Here is a 19,864-nt window from a genome sequence, read left to right as displayed (position 1 = left end):
TTAGATACTTAGGGCAAGTGGGTTCTGTGAATTCCTGTGAAAGGAGGGAGATGAACGGCTGCCAAACTTCCATGAATGTGTCCTCTTGTAATTTCAGTATAACTGTAAGTCTCTCCATCCCAAGAGATGCCAAATACGGTGGAGCCACCCCAGTCTAGCTGAGATTGTATCAGTCCCCCAGAGAGCCAGGATCATTTGATGAGCTGCCCCCAGCGCCAGAGCGATGTATCTACCTCTCCTAGCTTTAGGGGGATATGTCAACGGGTTAGGGAGGCCCAACAGCACGTAGGCAGGGAAATGGGGGAGTTGAGTGTCAAAGTAGTGGTCAATCTGTCAGGATCTTCTCCCAAAATTGAATCAGTTTAGGACACTCCCACAGGATATGTAGAACTGTTCCATAGGTGTTGTTACATCTCCAGCACTTTTCATTCCGCTGCAGATTCCCCCTATGAAGGCGGACTGTCGTCAAGTACCAGGAAATGGTGATCTTTGTCATCATCTCCTCTATGTTTAAGAACAAGGGTCCTGGCCTTGAAGGGGTCCTGGACGATTTATTTAATGATGACAAGGCAGCCCGGGTTGAAACTTTGACACAAAGGATTTCAAAACATCCTGGAGAGTGGGCCCCTATATCTCGGGGAATTTTCGTTCGTAAAGATCTTGGGGCTGTGATTCTGGCAAGACAAGCTGATTGGTTAGAACAAAAAATGTAATCTCTCCTTTCAGTATGGATGTAGACAGGGGAAAGGGACAATTGATCAGTGCTTAACCTCTTCGCCGCTAATGACAAGGGTAACTCGTCATGGACTTTCCATTGATTTCAATGGAAATTACAGCACCAGAGTAATTGTACCTTAGCAGCCAAGTGGTTAAATTGGCATTTGATGATTGGAAAGTATACAGTGGCCAAAAGAGGTCGGATGTACTTAGCCTTCATTGACCAATCATCGGTCTTTGATTGAGTTAATAGGGCAAAATTATGGAAGATGCTAATCGATATAGGCCTGGAGAGGAGCTTGGTGTTTTTTTACATGAGCTCCATCTGGATCCAAGTGCTACAGTTAGATATGATCTTGATGGGTCATTAACAGCATCTATAAAACATAAATAAAGGGGTAGGCAGGGCTGCATTTTGGCCCCACTACTGTTCACCCTGTATAATATTAACAACTTGAGAACGGCTCTCTATGGCGCTATCAAGGACATAGCTCGGGTGGGGGCCATTGCAAATTCCAGCACTCATATATGCAGACGATACTCTTTTATTAGCTAGAACTACGATGGGCATCCAGAGACTCAAACTCTTTTACATAGTTAATCACATCACTTGACATGGATATCAATTATTCCAAATCCTATACTATGGTGATTGGACAATTGAACAAGCCTCACAAGAAAATCTTTGTGGGCGAACGAGAGCTAACCAGAGTGGTAATTTTAACATATTTAGTGGTCATTTTTTACAAGAGAGGAACATGGTCTCCCCAAATAAAAATCAAGCGAAATTTGATGACTAGATCTGTGCCCTCCTTATTTGATTTTGCAAGAAAGTTGGGGGTGAGACCGAATGAGACCTTGGGGGAAATGTACCAATCGAAATGCCAGTCAATTACAAGAAATGGAAGTGGTCTATGGGGCTATAAGGACTGTGGTCAGATACAGTTAGTGGAAAATAATTTTATTAGGAGTTTGCTGTCTCTCCCGCAATCAGTATCTCCTATTATTATGCATGAACAAGTGGGTCTGGATTTTTTATCGGATAAGCTAGCGCTTTCCCCTATAGTGAGGTGGTTTTAAATCTGGGCAGTTCCTGACTTGAAGCTGAACCAGAGAATTATAAAAGATTGTCTTGCCTTGGACCAAGGCCTTACCATCCTGTGGTTGCATTACATCAAAGTCTCCTTGGAAAAGTTGGGTTGAGCAGCCCTTTTCGGGCACCTGAACAAACACAGAAAAAAAGATTTGCCCAGGATTAAAAATCATTTCATGGCAAGAATAAAACGTGCAGAAGAAAGGGTACTGCAAAAATGTACTGAGAAGGCATATATCCTTTTGAAAACAACCCCAAGTATGGAAACCTATCTAAGTATCGTGTCCTCACATCATCGTTTTTTATTGCCACGTTTTAGATTAAATCTTTTGCACTAACTCGGAGCAGAACCCAGGGCCACCAACATGTGAAAAGTCAAGGGCCATGTTTGTGTAACAATTTTTCAATGCAAAACACAACCCATTTAATCTTTTTTTGTGATCATTATAGCACTCGGAGGCAGCATTATATTTTACCATTACTCCGAGGGAAAGGGTTTTTTGAAGTCAAAGCCACCCTGATTTACTTGCAGATGTTGCAGTCTCCTGTAGTTTATTTTTAGAGTGGCATGTTTTTTTGTCAGGAGCATTGAGACTGAGAAAAAAAAGCTCGCCTCTTTGAGGGCTGCGATGCTCTGGCTGTTTTAATTAGTAATTGGAGACAAAGTTAGGCTGAACATTAGTTATTATAATGTTGACTTGGTGGAGTGCCTGGGGTTATTGGTGTTAGGGTTTCGAGCAGCTAGTCCCTTGTTAGTGACCATGCCCCGGTATCACATGATCAATGACCTGTAGGATATAAGGATAGTCCTACCTTTCACTCGTTGCTTGAAATCGCCTATTTTGGATTCCGGTTGCTGGCTGCTGATGAGAAAGCTGATCTGCTGATCGAAACCTTTTCCTTTTGTCTTCTCACGGGCTCGTGAGAAGAATTCCTGTTGCCTGGCCCCTGTTTGTTTATTCCTTTCCCCGTCCCTTGGCCCCCTTATTGTGCTCAGTAGCGTAGGTCCCGGGGTGTGTTTTTCCCCAGTGTCCCTTTGTTTGCGGTCCCTGTTGTTGTAGGGAAACCTGTCCCCGTTTTCCTAGTTTACGGTGTACGCGGCGTGTGAAGGCTTTTACCGCCGTAGAGTCTGTAACGGTGTTGTGTACAGCGCGCTCACTTAGACGCCTGTTCACGTCGTTATTCGCGGAAGTGACGTTTTGGGTCACTCCGCGAAGATTGTTCTATCGGCGCTGGGATTGTTTTGGGACCCCGCTCCTGGATAGGAAACGTCCCGGGTTCCCTTTTGCTTTTGTAATTACTCAGGGGTTTTTTACGGAATTAGTTAAAAATCCTTTTTCCCCTGTTACGAAGGACACAGCTAAAGTTCTCCCATTCTTTTTGTGATCACTGCCGATTCTTGGCGTCTTGGCGCTCATGCTTGAGAAGTGTTCAAGAGTGTCTTCACGAAGCAAGCCTGCGCATCAAACCGGTGAGAGGGGTTGTTTATGTGTATACAGGGGCATGGTCTAAAAGGACAGGAACCTGCCCTGTGGACAATGTTTATATGAAGGGTTGTCTTTCTTACAGGTGCAGAAGCGTGAAGGAAGAAGGGAGCAGTGTCCTTGTTATTCACAAGGGTGGTAGACTTGGTGTCTCATTCAACCACCCTCTTTTCAGGGTCATTGCCTTACTCATAGTGGTCATTCTGTGAGTGGTCAGTGGTCAGGAGAAGGGGATTGGTGTTTGCTACGTTCCTGCAGTGCTCGGGCTGGTTGGGATCCTACAGAATTTCAAGCCCACGATAATAGCACTGCCTGGACTAGTATGGATGAGACTGGGGGTGCAGGGGCCCTTACGTTGCAGGATATAATGGGGGCAGTTCAAACACTACAGGCACAAGTTCAGGAGTTACAACAGGAAAATGTAGGTCTGAAACAAGAGTTAGTAGCGGTGAGGGCTAGAGAACAGACACTCCCCCCCAGAGTGACGAACCCTGTTATTCAACCTGCTACCTTCCAGTATGGGGGCGGAGCAGGACAAAGTACGGCGGGCGGGAGTACTCCTATAGCTGTTACTGTGACAACTCCTGTGGCAGTGCCTTTGGCTCCCCCGGAAAGGTTTAACGGGGATAGCGATAAATTCGGGATGTTTGTAAATCAGTGCCAACTACACTTTATGTGTAGACCAAGTGCGTTTCCCGATGACTCTGCTAAGGTTGCATTCGCACTTTCATATCTGGCTGGCAATGCGGCCCAATGGGCTATACCCTTGGTTGAAAGCGACGACCGTGTGTTATATAATTACACTGCGTTTAAGGAATTGATGCGGGGTCTGTTCGCGAAACACGCATTTATGCAGGCAAGCGATGCAGAGCTCCTGAAACTGCGGCAGGGCAAACAGGATCTATTGGTGTATATAGCTACCTTTAATCGGCTGATATCTGAGACACACTGGCCCATTGAGAAACGGAAGTCACTGTTTTATCAAGGCCTTTGCGAGGAACTAAAAGACATAGTGTCACAGGTAGTGGATCCGCCGGAGGATTGTGCTGCGTTCATTGACCTAGTGGTTAAGTTGAACCACAGAGTAACGGAAAGGCGGGGAGAGAGGAACCGGTTTCAGTCATCTTGGGGAGGTTATGTGAGGGCTGAAGTAAAGACTGTAGGAGAGAACAAGACAGCCCCCGAACCTATGGAAATAGGAGGGGTCCGGGGTCCTCTGACTCCGGAGGAAAAGAAGAGAAGGAGAGAAAAGAACCTGTGCTTGTATTGTGGACAAGGGGGTCATTTTGCAAAGGACTGCCCGGTGAAGCCGTCAGGGACAGGGTTTGGGAAAAAAGTAGCCTGTATAATGGTGGATCGGGGTACGGGTGAAGAACGACAGGAACAGTATGAGGTAGTGGGGGCCCTGGATCTAGTTCCCAGACACTTTGTAGTCAATGCCCTATTGCTGCTTACAGCCCAGAACCATGTTCCGGTGTCAATATTGCTGGACTCCGGGGCTACCGGGAATTTCATGGACATTTCAATGGCCGAGAAATTGATGGTTCCTTGTCATCTGAAAGAACAACCTGAGCCAGTGAGGGCAATTGATGGGTCGCAACTGTCTTCTGGAAACATTGCTCGACAGACCATACCCTTACAGTTGTTGTGTGAAAACGGGCATTCGGAAGCGGTGGTTTTCGATTTGATCGATGCACCTTCCTTTGGGTTGGTGTTGGGGGTTCCGTGGCTACAAAAGCACAACCCACGGATCGATTGGGTTCAGAGGCTGGTGACACTGGACTCCGTGTATTGTTTGGGTAATTGTTATGCGATGGCAGGGGAGCAGGTTAATCCTTTAACTTGCGCGGTAGCGGAGGTGAGCACTGTCCCGCCCCCATATGCAGCCTTTCAGGACGTCTTCGATAAAGACTGCGCTCAAGCGCTTCCCCCACATCGTACATACGATTGTAAAATAGATCTGGTGCCGGGTGTTCCCCTACCCTGTAGTCGGGTATACGCTCTTTCGGAACCCGAAGAGAGACACCTGAAAGAGTACATAGACGAGATGTTACAGCTTGGCTTCATCCGTCCCTCTTCCTCTCCGGTGTCATCGGCCATCTTTTTCATACCTAAGAAAGAAGGGACCTTGAGGGCCTGTGTGGACTATAGAATGTTAAACACCGCCACTGTAAAGAACAGGTACCCTCTTCCGCTCATCTCCGTGTTGTTGGACCAGCTCCGCAAGGCAACGGTATTCACCAAATTGGACTTGCGGGGCGCATACCATCTTATTAGGGTCAGACCCGGAGATGAGTGGAAGACGGCCTTTAGGACAAAGTACGGCCTCTTCGAATATATGGTGATGCCGTTTGGATTGTGCAATGCGCCGGCAGCGTTCCAGTTTTTTATCAATGAGGTCCTCAGTAGATTTTTGGACCAAACTGTCATTGTATATCTGGATGATATACTGGTCTATTCGGAAAAAGGGGCCGAGCATGTTGAACACGTAAAACAGGTGCTTCAAACATTGCAGGAGCATCATCTATATGCCAAGCTGGAGAAGTGCCAATTCAGTACCACAGAGGTCGAATTTTTGGGGTTCGTGATCTCGGCTAGAGGTATTCGGATGGACCCGAAGAAGATCCAGGCCATTGCTACCTGGCCGGTTCCGACTACGACAAAGCAGATACAGGTGTTGCTGGGGTTCGCTAACTTTTATCGGCGTTTTATCACGCATTTCTCGGACATAGTGGCACCCATGACCCGTCTGTTACGGAAGGGAGTTCCTTTCGAGTGGACCAGTGTGACTCAGGATGCCTTTCAAACACTGTTGACATGTTTCACTTCTGCGCCTGTATTGGTGCACCCTGATCCTGCCCTGCCGTTCTTCGTAGAGACCGACGCATCTCTGTGTGCCGTGGGCGGGGTGCTGTCTCAACGTGATGAAGCCTCAGGCCATTTGCACCCTATAGCGTTCTTTTCTAAGACACTGTTGCCAGCGGAACGCAATTATACGGTGGCGGAGCGTGAATTGCTTGCTGTGAAGCTGGCCTTTGAGGAGTGGCGCCATTATTTATGGGGCGCGAGGCATGTAATCACCATTTACACCGACCACAAAAATCTGGAGTTCTTCCGATCAGCCAGGGCGTTGACTCCTCGCCAGATGAGGTGGGTTCTATTCTTTAATGAATACGATTTCGTAATAACATATAGACCCGCAGCCCAACAGGTTAAATCTGATGCGCTTTCCAGGATCAATGTGGATCCCAAGGAGGAGGGATCGTTGGGTTCAGGTAGAGCTATGATTGCTGAAGAAAGGGTCATAGGGGCTCTGTGTGCGGAGGATTTCGCATCCATAGTCAAGGAACACATGCGACATATAGACCTGGCCCCTTACTCTTCTATCCCGTTGGTACAGGAGAAGGATGGGGTTTTGTATAACGAGGAGAGGTTGTTTGTGCCCCCCAGCTTGAGGAACGAGGTACTGGAATGGTGTCATTCCTCGGCCTTGGTGGCACATCCAGGTATGAGAAAGACCAGTGATATGTGTAAGAGGTGGTTTTGGTGGGAGGCCATGATGGGTGACGTGCGGGACTATGTGAGTGCTTGTCCTGTTTGTGCCACCAGTAAACCATCACACAATATGCCCTCTGGCCTCTTGCAGCCCTTGGAAGTTCCTCCTTCCCCCTGGCATACCTTAAGCATGGATTTCGTGACGGAACTACCCCCTGTTTCTGGTTTTACCACCATTCTGGTGGTAGTGGACTTGTTCACAAAAATGGCGCATTTTATTCCCCTGTCTAAACTCCCTACGGCCAAAGAGATGGCGGTGGTTTTTATGTCTTCGGTGGTACGGTTGCATGGGCTGCCCGAGGTTATCATTTCTGACAGGGGAGCACAGTTCGTCTCCCATTTCTGGACGGAGTTATGTTCTGTACTCAAGACAGAGATCCGTTTGTCCTCGGCTTACCATCCTCAATCGGACGGCCAGACGGAGCGGACTAACCAGACGATGGAACAGTACTTGCGATGTCTGGTTACTGCTCTTTCTTGTGACTGGGTGACGGCTTTACCCATTGCGGAATTTGCGTATAATAACAGTCTGCACTCCGCATTGGGTATGACTCCCTTCTTTTGTTCCCTAGGATATCATCCCAGAGCCGTCGCTATTCAACCCACGGGCCGCATGCCAGCTATAGATGTTGTGTGTGAGCGACTGAATGAGATTTGGGGAATGGCAAAGGACAGGTTGAGGGAGGCCAAGGTAACAATGAAGGCACAGGCAGATAAGCATCGTGTCCCTGCTCCCGCCTATAAGGTTGGGGATTTGGTGTGGTTGGCATCTCGCAACCTGAGGTTGGGTGGGTCACGCAAGTTGCAACCACGGTTCGTGGGTCCGTTCCCTATCATCCAGGTCATCAACCCCGTGGCGATGAAGCTTGAATTGCCTCCCGAGTATGGAGTCCATCCTGTATTCCATACGTCGTTACTGAAGCCCTATATACCATCGGCTCAAGTTTTGCCTCCTCCTCCGCCTGTGGAGGTGGATGGTCAGGAAGAATTCGAGGTTCAGGCTATCATGGACTCTAAGCGGGTTAGGGGTCGCCTCTTTTATTTGGTGGATTGGAAAGGTTATACACAGGAGGACAGGACCTGGGAACCAGCTGGGGGAGTGCACGCACCTCGGTTGGTGCGGTTATTTCATAGACAACACCCTTCGAAACCCCGCCCGGTGGGGAGGATCATTGGGGGGGGGGTACTGTTAGGGTTTCGAGCAGCTAGTCCCTTGTTAGTGACCATGCCCCGGTATCACATGATCAATGACCTGTAGGATATAAGGATAGTCCTACCTTTCACTCGTTGCTTGAAATCGCCTATTTTGGATTCCGGTTGCTGGCTGCTGACGAGAAAGCTGATCTGCTGATCGAAACCTTTTCCTTTTGTCTTCTCACGGGCTCGTGAGAAGAATTCCTGTTGCCTGGCCCCTGTTTGTTTATTCCTTTCCCCGTCCCTTGGCCCCCTTATTGTGCTCAGTAGCGTAGGTCCCAGGGTGTGTTTTTCCCCAGTGTCCCTTTGTTTGCGGTCCCTGTTGTTGTAGGGAAACCTGTCCCCGTTTTCCTAGTTTACGGTGTACGCGGCGTGTGAAGGCTTTTACCGCCGTAGAGTCTGTAACGGTGTTGTGTACAGCGCGCTCACTTAGACGCCTGTTCACGTCGTTATTCGCGGAAGTGACGTTTTGGGTCACTCCGCGAAGATTGTTCTATCGGCGCTGGGATTGTTTTGGGACCCCGCTCCTGGATAGGAAACGTCCCGGGTTCCCTTTTGCTTTTGTAATTACTCAGGGGTTTTTTACAGAATTAGTTAAAAATCCTTTTTCCCCTGTTACGAAGGACACAGCTAAAGTTCTCCCATTCTTTTTGTGATCACTGCCGATTCTTGGCGTCTTGGCGCTCATGCTTGAGAAGTGTTCAAGAGTGTCTTCACGAAGCAAGCCTGCGCATCAAACCGGTGAGAGGGGTTGTTTATGTGTATACAGGGGCATGGTCTAAAAGGACAGGAACCTGCCCTGTGGACAATGTTTATATGAAGGGTTGTCTTTCTTACAGGTGCAGAAGCGTGAAGGAAGAAGGGAGCAGTGTCCTTGTTATTCACAAGGGTGGTAGACTTGGTGTCTCATTCAACCACCCTCTTTTCAGGGTCATTGCCTTACTCATAGTGGTCATTCTGTGAGTGGTCAGTGGTCAGGAGAAGGGGATTGGTGTTTGCTACGTTCCTGCAGTGCTCGGGCTGGTTGGGATCCAACAATTGGTATTGTATCTTGGATAATTTTATTTGTTTTTAGAAAGGTGTTAAGATGGAAGTTTTATATGGTTATGTATTTTTAAGTAAAGCTAATTAATGGTTAATAATGTCTCAATTACTTACCGGTAATTGCATTACTCTGAGTCCTACTCCCTCGCTTCCATTACTTACGCATTGAGGCATCCCTGCCTCACCAGACACCAATACCACGTGATTTATCACGCGGGGACTATAAGTAGCCCCCACCCCTCTCAAACCTACTGTAATACCACAGAGACCGAAACCATACCAAAAGGTTGGCCTGGACTACCAGGGAGGGAGGGAGGGATGTAATTAATGGAAGCGAGGGAGTAGGACTCAGAGTAATGCAATTACTGGTAAGTAATTGAGACATTACCTCCTCGTTCCTCCCTCGCTTCCATTCCTTACGCATTGAGATGCACAAAACCCAACAGGACAACCAAAGATGGTATGCAAAAACAGGCTAATCAAAAAACACAGACAACAAGGAAAACCACTACACAGAAACCATAGCGGAAAGAACCTTGTACCCAAAACCCTCAGCATGGTCAAGCTCCCGGCCAATCCAGGAACGAGAGGCAAAGGACAACGGCGAAGCCCATGCGGCAGCCCGACAAATCTCCGAAATGGAAGCCCCTTGGACATCCGCACAGGAGGCTGCCAAGTGTGGTAAATAAAATTACCGGGACTATTTTTCTATACATTAAATGACAATAAGGATAGCTCAATAAAAATGAGAGGCAGAGTCCGTGGTATCTGAGTCATACGGGCTTTAATTAAGTATCTCGAGACACTGGACATCGGGTTCCATCACCACTCAGGTTCAGGAAGGGATATTCAACATTTTATTAACATCACACATTATATATAGTAAAACTGTACAGTTGCATTGAATACAGTAGGCGTAACAAGTGAAAAGAAGAAGATAAGAACATATGGGCGTAAAAGGAGGCGTGTAATAGGCGTACACGGAGGTGTGTGCTAGAAACGTCACAGAAGTGTCATAGGTGGGTGGATGCATAGAGAAAATCTGCTGGGTCGGCAGAAACCTTTACCCTGTATGCGTGCGCAACTGAGCATGACGTGATATTGACGTGTAACTGGGGAGAGCTGGGGGGCTTGACTTTAGCACTAGTAGAGGAGACTGGTGTCTGGGATGTCAGAACGACCTGCACCTATAGCATATCTGATATCTTGTGTTTGGAGGATGTGTTGTCTGAAGTAAAAGGTCTCTCAGGCAGGGGCCATACATCACTGAATGCTAGGGGGTGCATACGTGTCTTCGTGCAATGCGCGGGGCCATGGGCCTACTATGGCAACGGGTGCAGTAAATTGCTTGTAAGGAGACAGGAAGGCCGGGCCCTTTGCTCTGCAGGCTGGAATATGTTTACCTATTTCACTAGACTGGAATGTGTTTTTGCAGAGGCTGAGCAGATAACTGTAGGCAAAATACCATCTTGGCAGGCAGGCCAAGCCGAGCCGGGCACCGCTTCGCTGGGCAGGAAGTAAGGTAGAGGTCAGGGATGCATACCTAAACTGCAGCTTTCAGAGACAGAAGAGACTCAGAGCCTCAATTCAGGGCCTGGCTCGGCTGAGCCAGAAAAACGTTTGCATCTTAAAACGTGTATCATGTAAAGACGTTGGCAACATGGGTCTAAGAACCAAATTAATGTTGCTTTCATGGAGGACTTGGTAGATGACATGTTAACGTTGGACGCAAATGCAAATGCGTCTTCATTTTCGGCCATGGAGGGAAAATGCATGGATGTCATGCATGTACATAGAACGTTGGGGTACACGATAGGGGACATACTTGGCCATAAAAATTAAATTTTCCTCACAAGGACTGAGTGGAACAACCCTGAACCCCCAAAGGAGAAAGGTGCCCCGCCGCCATGTACGCCAAAGAAATCAGAGACCAAACCCAACGACTCAAGGAAGGAGTAGAAGGACGCAAACCCCGACACACAAGCCCAAAATTAACAAAAAGCTAATCAGACAAACGGAAAGGAGCGACCCGTTCCAAATCGAGCAGGAGAGCCCGCCGAACATCCAAAGAGTGCAGCCGCACCTCAGACACCAACACCAGAGAATCAAAAAAGGAAGGAAGAACCAACTCCTGATCCCTGTGGCATTGAGAATCCACCTTAGGACAAAAGGAAAGGATAGGTCTCAAAACAATCCTGTCCACAGAAATCTGACAAAAAAGGATGTTTGGAAGAGAGAGCGCCCAGCTCACCCAGGCGGCAAGAAGAGGAAATGGCCACCAAAAAGCAGGACTTGAAGGACAAATGGCGCAGATCCACAGAAAGCAAGGGCTCAAAGGGAGGGGACTACAAAGCGTCCAAGACAAGAGACAGATCCCAGATGGGAAAATGCCGCAGAGGGGTAGGAAGAACATTACCCAAACCCTTAACAAGGCGACCAACCAACCCATCAGGATCGGAGAGATTGTCCCAAGAGCACCGAAACTCCGTAATCACTGCCCACTGTAAACGAAGGGAAGAAACCTCCAAGCCCAAAGCAGCACCCTCCTGGAGAAACAGCATCACATCAAACAAAGAAGAGGAAGCAGGGTCCAAACCCCTGCCACGACACCACAGACTGAAAGAACGCCAGTGTCTCAGGCAAGACCTGCTGGCGAACGGGCGCCTAGCTGCCTGCAGAGTAGAGGACAAGCCAGCCGGAACACCTTCACGCATCAGACCATTCCACCTCTGACCTCATCTCCACCAGGAGAGGAAACCAGGAGGCACGAGGCCAAGTCGGAGCCACCAGAATCATCTGAGCCCCCAAGGAACGGACCCGAATAAGGAAGCGGAGAAGAAGGGGGAAGGGAGGAAAGGCATACAGAAGCCCCCGAGGTCAGGGGCAAGGGAGAGCATCCACCGCCCAGGCCGAACTCTCCCCACTGCTGGATACAAACCGGGCCACCTTGGCATCGCCCAGACAAGCAAAGAGGTCCACCACCGGAACACCCCAACGCCCCGTCAGATCCACAAACAACTCCTGACAGAGGCAGAAAACCACAGAGGACGGGATGGCTCTGCTGAGAGCATCTGCTAGGGAATTGGACACCCCCCGAATGAGAATAGCCGAGAGAGCCACAAGATGAGACTCCACCCAACCGAACAACTGCAACGCCACCAAAGCCAGAGACGAGGACCTGGTACCCCCCCCCCCCCCCCCCCGTCTGCACACGTAAGCCATGGCAGTAACGTTGTCCGTCCAAACTAGAACAACTGAACACCGCAGAAACCGAGAGAAGGCCAACAGAGCCAGACAATTCGAAGACCTTCTGCCCTGAGAGGGGGACCAGAAGCCCCTGGTCCGATGAACCCCCAGCCAGGCCCCGCACTCTGAGAGGCTGGCATCCGTGGTGACTACTACGGGAGCAGGAGGAGAGAGAGATCCCCTTCAGCAGATGATCCCGAACCAACCACCAACCCAGAGCGGACCTGATCAGAGGTGACATCGGAATCGGAGAAGAGAGGGGAAGGCAATGGGGATACCAATGCATCAGAACATGAGCCATCAGAGCGGGCAAATGAAACCAGGCCCAAGGAATCAGAAAGACCGTGGCTGCACCTGGAGCCAACGACCCGCCACCTGAACCGGACTGTACAGAAGAGACCGGATGTGTGAATGAATCTTGTCCACAAGAGCCTCGTGTAGAGTGACCACCCCCAAATCCGTCTGAAACCGAGCCCCATTGAAGAGACGATCCTGGGACGGAACAAGGAAGGATTTCCCCACATTGATAACAAAGCTGTGCCCCCTCAAAACGCCAGGGCCACCTCTGTGTGACTGAGAGGCAACCGGAACGAGGGAGCATGGACCAACCAATCGTCCAGGTAAGGATGGAGAAATATCCCTTGAGCGATGGACTGCAAGGTCACCATCTTGAAGTAAACGGTCCGAACCCAACAATTCACGCTCTTGAGGTCCAGAACCGGCCGGAACTCCCCTGACACCTTCTGGACCAGAAACAAAATGGAATAACAACCCTGACCCCGTTGAGCCAGGGGGACCGGTACGAACGCCTCCTGCGCCAGAGGAACCTGAAGCCCCTCCAGAAGAGCCGACCAAGGCGCCGGGGACCAAGGGACAGGTGCACGGATGGAGACCCAACAGGGTTAAACAGCGAAAAAGTCGAAAGGACAACCAATCCCGACAATAACCAATGCTCAGCGAACCCACACATCCAGCCACCAACCATCTAGGAAAGACAACAGCCTCACGCCCATAGGCCAAGGGGCCGCCTCGTCGCAGCCGCCAGGACATCAGCATGAAGGCAACCGACAGACCCTGGCAGACGACGTTATGGTCAGGAATGTACGCCAACAGTCCTGAAAAGGATCAGAGGATCACCGGGAAGACCGGAAGAAGAAGCTGAGAAAAGAGACAGAATCCAGAAATGCACATCAAAAAACATCAAGCCAACAAAGGGGAACTCAAGGAGAGAAGACTCCTCCGAAGAATCCGCGCTCCAGTCACGCATCCACAGGGAACCAGGCACAACCGAAGAGACGGCAGCCAGGAGAATGGCCTGCTGAACCATGTGGACAAGCAAGCCTGAGCAGTCCGTCACCCCATGAATAGCCAAGGCGAGCCACCCAAAGACAGACACCAATGACTGCGCCGCAGAAGACAAATAAAGCCAGCCATGACAGAGTTAAGAAGAGAGACACCCCTCCACTAGGGAGTACAGTCATTGCCGGAACCCCCCCTGAGCATGCGTCCATGAAAGGGCACAGCGAGCACGCGGGGCCTAACACACAGCGGAAACAAGTCATCGATCCCTCAGGAGCAGAGTAAGATGTAAACCCCAAGCATTCCCTAAAGGGTCGGAGGATTGCAGGAACCACTTCCCGAAGAACAAACTGTCCAGAAGCGGTAGAAGGCCTGGCAGTTCCCGAAGAAAAGCCCTCAGAGGCCGAGTCCACCCGACCCACCACAGAATGAGAAGACCAGCGCTTACCAGGAACCCTGGCACCCAGAGCGCGAGCCACAGCAGCCTCAAACATGTCCATGTAGCACCTCAGAAGACTGCGACCGGCAGGACGCATCGCCATAACGAAACAAACACTAGAAGCACAGCAGAGAAAACCTCATTTATACAGCTGTCCGACAGCGGCCGCGCGTCGTAACCACATGGTGGAAATGTGAGCAGGCACCGGGTGATGTCATTTCGGAAGTTGCCCCCCCCCCTCCCCGTGTCTAGAGTCCATGAGTCGGGAGGCGTGGGGGGCAGAGGGGGAGGTTGACTGAGCAGAGTCCAGTTGCGAATCCCAGGTGCTGAGCTAACGTAGATCGAGTCCCCAACAAACAGAGAGCTGAACAACCGGGAGGTACAGAAATGAGGCAAAGTGGTTCAAAAAACACAACCCAAGCAGCAAACCCACAATAAAGGATAAAAAACGGCCTCACAAGAGGCCCTTACTGTAATCAAGGACAGAAACAGCCAGCCGAGGAGGCTGTCCTAATAACGATATTCCTTCCCGCGCATGCCTGACCATAAAATGGCGGCTGGCGGCGACCTGCAACTGGCGATCGGCTCCCCCTATTGAGCTTCTGAACCCAACTCTCACTGCCCTCACACACCAAAAGCTGCCCCTGATCTTGAATTGCTGGATTCCTCCACTTGGAGCGCTGAGGCTGGACATCACCAGACTGCCCCGGGGTCACGCAAGACTGATCTGGATTTCCACGGACCTGCTCATGGTGGTGTGCGCGCGCCAGCCTACCACACAGCGTGCTGAGGAATACCACATGCCTGCACCATGGCTGTGGTAGGGAATATCGAAGCCTTGCAGGACAATGTTTCATACCAACCGTCTCTGTCTACAAGCAGGCATCAGGCCGAACAGGGCTCTTTCATTTTGGCCAGGGGCACTCTTATAAGATGCATCGGAGTGTTGGATGACCTTAACTACTCACCCTGGTACGGGAAACACTTGAGGCACTGTATTGGTGGACCACAGACTCTCATGGACCTCCTCACTTTTCCTGCCCGCCATTTTGCTGCTGCTCTCGGCCGTTTTTCTCTTGTCCCCGGCTTGTCTTCTTGCCCATTCCTTCGTCTTTTACCCTTTTCCCTCGTTTCCCCCTTGATGTTCCTCAAATGTTTCCTCCCTTTTATGCATTGCCTTCTCTCCCTACCCTTGATTCCCTCCCACCCCACCTTGGTGTTGTGACTTCGTCCCCCCTACAACCCCACTTAAGGGAACTCTGCCTGAGGATCTCTACTATGTGTGCTTATTTTTGTTTATAGGGATAACTCTTATCACTAGTATTTGCAGTAGATCTTTGTACCATCTACCGTTCCTATGTGACCCTTGAGTATATCCAGTCATATCCCTTCCCTATGTATATAGAGATAACTCTAATCACTAGTATATGCAGTAGACCGTTGTGCTCTCTTCCATTTCTATGTGACTCTTAGAGTATATCCATGTGTATCCCCTCCCTATGTATATAGAGATAACTCTAATCACTAGTATATGCAGTAGACCGCTGTGCTCTCTTCCATTTCTATGTGACTCCTAGAGTATATCCATGTCTATCCCTTCCCTATGTATATAGAGTAATCACTAGTATATGCAGTAGACCTTTATACCATCTTAGAGTATATCAACGTGTATCGCCTCCTTGTGTGACTTTACATCTTGTACATTTGCAATTTTTTTCCCTGTATCCTTTTTGTAACGCATGTAATCCTAAGTCCTTATGTTTCTCAACTGGTGCTTATGTAAAGCGCTCTGACACCTTTGGGTAAAGTTCGCGCTATAGAAAATCGCATTAATAAATAAATAAGCCGAGGAACCCTGCTGTCCCCACCGCTGCCGCTTCGCCTTCCGGCCTCCAACCCGGTAAGACAGCCCCAGCCACACAGGACCAGTGACTCCGTCAGCCGGACCCCGCCCGCTCCGCCACCAAGAGTGCACCGCTACCCCAGATACGGCGAGGGAAGGCATCACACTGCCCAGGCCAGGCCCCGCAGGCAGAGAACAACGAGGGAAAGGACCTCCCACAAAGAATCCAAACGAAGAACTCCAGAAGAAGACCACAGCACTGCAAACGGCCAGCGCGTGGTACGTGCGTCTCAATAGGTGAGAAAAGATAAAAACAGGAGGTTTGAGGGGGGTGGGGGCTACATATAGACCCTGTGTGATAAATCATGTGGTATGGGTGTCTGGTGAGGCAGGGATGCCTCAATTCGTAAGTATTGAAAGCGAGGGAGGGACGAGGAGGTAATGATTTTATTGTAAAGATGGGGCTTTTTGCCAGTTATTGATAAATTGTACTTTATTTTTTTATTTATTGCACCTTGTGGATGTAATGCTTGGTTGGTTTGTATGCTTTTTTATAGATTATTATTTAATCCAAATAAAGACTTTGATGGTGATGGAGTTACTGGCCTAATCAATATTTTCCCAAACAGAATGAGCCTGCTGTGAAGAAGATAACTTATGTTAAGAAATTAAACCAAACAAAACTGCTTCAATCTAGGTATCTGCCTTTGGATAAAAAGAATGAATAAATAAAACATACATAAATAAAAACAATGCAATTTCTCTAATGCCAACAAGAACACAAGTAACATTTGTCAAATTGAATTGAACTGCATAGAAGTGGGACCCGACCTCCCTGGACCAGAGTCGAGTTCAGCATTGGATCCATCACCAAGTGCTAATGTCACCTAGCAAATTACCCGACTATTTGATGTGTGCAGATTGTCCAGACTTCACTTTCATTAACATTTTTAGAGTCTTTAAAAACGTCATAAAATGCAATACATTTGTAATGTTTTTTTAAATTATGAGAAATAGTCTACATAGGCTTTGCAAGATAAAAAAACATTAAAAAAACAAGTTAATTCTGCAGATTTTATCAGCAAAACATTTTGCTGTAAAAAATCAGCACGTTGACTAATTTCCCATTTTTTTTGTCAGCAAAAAAAATGTGTTCAAACGCCCCCTTCCTCCTGCAAATTCGTGTTTTGCTGAAGTACTATGCAGCAAACACAGGAGGGGAAAATCATCAAAAGAGTAATTGATTTTTAAAACCTTTACCATTTCATAATAGAAAATACTGAATTTTCGAAGTTTTAATTTCACACACTGAACTAACATTACCTGACCTGATTTGAAACAGACTTAGAGCTTTGACACGTTATTTGCCTAAAAATGTCATAGGGCTTTTGAGAGCACGGAGAATTTGGAATACAACATTAACAAAAGGAGAAGATTGAATTTTCCGTTAATGTTCCAGTATATCTTTTCCTCAACATAGGACTACGACCACGAACATTCTGGCATCACCCTCACATTTTCAGGCACTGTTTAATTTGAGCCAGTGGTTGCAGGTGGGGCCAACTAGCACTCATCTCGGGGACCTGCATTTATTCTTCCTGATCAGATTGTGACCCAGAACTAGAGAGTGAAAAATACACAAGGAGGAAAAGAAAGATGTATAAACCTTGACAAAAGAAGACCGTCAGAAGCTGCAAGAGATAAAGAAGCAGGAAGTATCGGGCGATGCTTTAAAGAGACATGAGGTGGAATGAAGACTACATAGCCTGGGTATTTGGCACAACAACGGTTAAGAGACCTGGCTTGTGAGCACTTCTTCCTTTACATTTTAAGTACAGTCTACAGGATCCCCCATCAGTTAGCAAGTGCTACGGACACTGGTTACGAGCTTGCTAGGAAGTGGGCTGTCCTAATTTAAAGGAGGAATTGTGTAGCACAAATAGGACTACCACAGATCAGAACTGTTCGCCTTTTTCAAGGGCAAGAGTGTTAATCCATAAGTTCAAGTGTAGAAATTCTGAATTTAGAAAAGGGTTGTAAGAGTTAGAAGTGAGCCTTTGGCTCGGGCTTTTAATGCTGGAGCGGGCCCTTAATAGTTGGTATTGCCCACTACGGCAGGCTATAATATATTCGAGGATGGAAATCATGCCAGTCAAACTCTAAATCAGACTCATAATGTGGAAAAGAAGAGACCAACAACTGATGTTTGTAGCACTCACCTAGAGTGGAGCCCAACAGAAAGATGAAAGCCACTCCAATTAAGGCAGCGTCTGGCTTGCAATGAGATAACAGCCGTGCAATTGTTGCAACCGATGGTTGACCCTCTTGTAGGATTCTGCTAGCACGCCTTCCAGGTTTTTCTTCTGCTTTCATGTCTTCTCTGCTGCACTCTTCTTTTGATTTCTCTTGTGAATTTGATAGCAAAAAGAGCCACCAAAGAGAGAGAATGGTGACCGAAGACACACAAATCCACGCGAGTAGACTCCAAAGCCAAGGCTCACCCTCTGCCTCTTGGTCTCCTGACTGCAGAAGTAGTCTAATCAAGACATATATGCTAGTGACCAAGCCAATAACATAGATGGCGGCTAGAAATGTCGTCCACCATTTCTTTCTGTAGAGTCCATAATTTGTTACTCCAATTAGGGCACCATATAGTAAGAGACCTCTCAGGAGGGATGACCCCCACACATCTAGCGTGGAGCTCAGAAAGTTAAGATGAGCTTGGTCCAGGAAAATGGTCTTACTTTTGCATCTGTTTGAGTGTAGAAAAGCTGTTATAGTGAGGTCTGCAGCTGTAAACATGAGTGTAACATATGTGGCTGCCCACGGTCTCATGGCCTTGAGCAACTTGAAAATATTAGCAAATGCGTCTTTCATGTTTGCATTGATCTTCTGGATAAACTTTTGGAACTTTATTCTGAAAAGAGAGAAAAAAAGAGTAAGCATGTTAGAAAGCCTCAGAATGTACGTGCATATCAAGAAAATCATGGCATCATAGTACAATGTAGTTAGCTGCCTGTCTGTGTATCCTTATGTGCTATTGCACCCTCTATAGCCCCTTCGATGCTGGTGACAAAGCCAGCTCGTCATGGGCGTTACCTGCGCTGCGCGCATGACGAGCTGGCTTTGTCACGTAACGCTGTTTTTTTTCAAATTTCAGCGCGCAGCGGGAAAACCCGCTAGCGCGCATGCGGATAGGGTATGGGGAGACTGGAGGATAGTGGCAGCTGTGGGGGCAAAGAACTTTTACATAACCATGGGAGAAGTGTCTGTTTACCCGAGCAACGGGGTTCTTCCCACTGCCTCTGACTGTGCTGTAAGGTTTTGCTTGAGTTGAACATGTGTTGGAATCCATATGCTGAATGAATGGTGGACTTGATGAGAATATGATAAGTCCAGCACAAAATAGTGGTTGCCCTTCAAATTGCCTTCGTCCCTGTGGACGTGACACCCTTCATGTAGCAGCTCCTGGGGCCTCGATCTGGAAACGTCATACCAGTTGGAGGTTATAGGGAACACACATACATTCCACCAGGACTAGTTGTACTGAAACAGTACCAGGGTGAAATCAATGTGGTTGCCTGTTTGGAACAAGACCAATTTCTGACTAACTGCAATGCCCTGAACCTAATTAGGATGTCTGGCCTGTAGCCTCTAATGTACATTCTCATAAGAATTTGCTGTTCCACCACGCTCTACAAAGTGTCCTACACTCGTTGGTCAGAAAGTGAATACTCTAAGATGGCACTTTGTGATTGTGCCCTAACTTCTCACCAGTAACATCATTTTCCCCTAGTTATTGTACCACTGGAACCACTCATTTACACTAATTGTGGACTTCATAAGAAAGCTGTGGAACACTCACTTGGAAAATGGTGTACCAAAGGCAGAAAGCCCGGTTATGACTTCCACCGAAGTTTGGGCGGAGCCTAAGAAAAGACTCTCCTCTG

General features: G+C 48.2%; 1 protein-coding gene across 3 annotated transcripts in view; it reads right to left on the bottom strand.

Annotated features, from left to right (window-relative positions):
- Positions 1-19,864, bottom strand: part of ABCB9 (ATP binding cassette subfamily B member 9) — a 198,698-nt gene that overhangs the window by 144,043 nt on the left and 34,791 nt on the right. For all 3 annotated transcript variants that reach the window (XM_086942937.1, XM_086942939.1, XM_086942938.1), the window contains exon 2: positions 18,134-18,831. In XM_086942937.1, coding sequence (XP_086799063.1) covers positions 18,134-18,831 — 698 coding nt within the window. The remainder of the gene's footprint in view (positions 1-18,133; positions 18,832-19,864) is intronic.

This window comes from Lissotriton vulgaris, chromosome 11 (genome assembly GCF_964263255.1).
Source record: "Lissotriton vulgaris chromosome 11, aLisVul1.2, whole genome shotgun sequence".
NCBI classification, from domain to species: domain Eukaryota; kingdom Metazoa; phylum Chordata; class Amphibia; order Caudata; family Salamandridae; genus Lissotriton; species Lissotriton vulgaris.
Note: the sequence above shows the minus strand (reverse complement) of the source record. Positions and strands in the feature narration are given on the sequence as shown.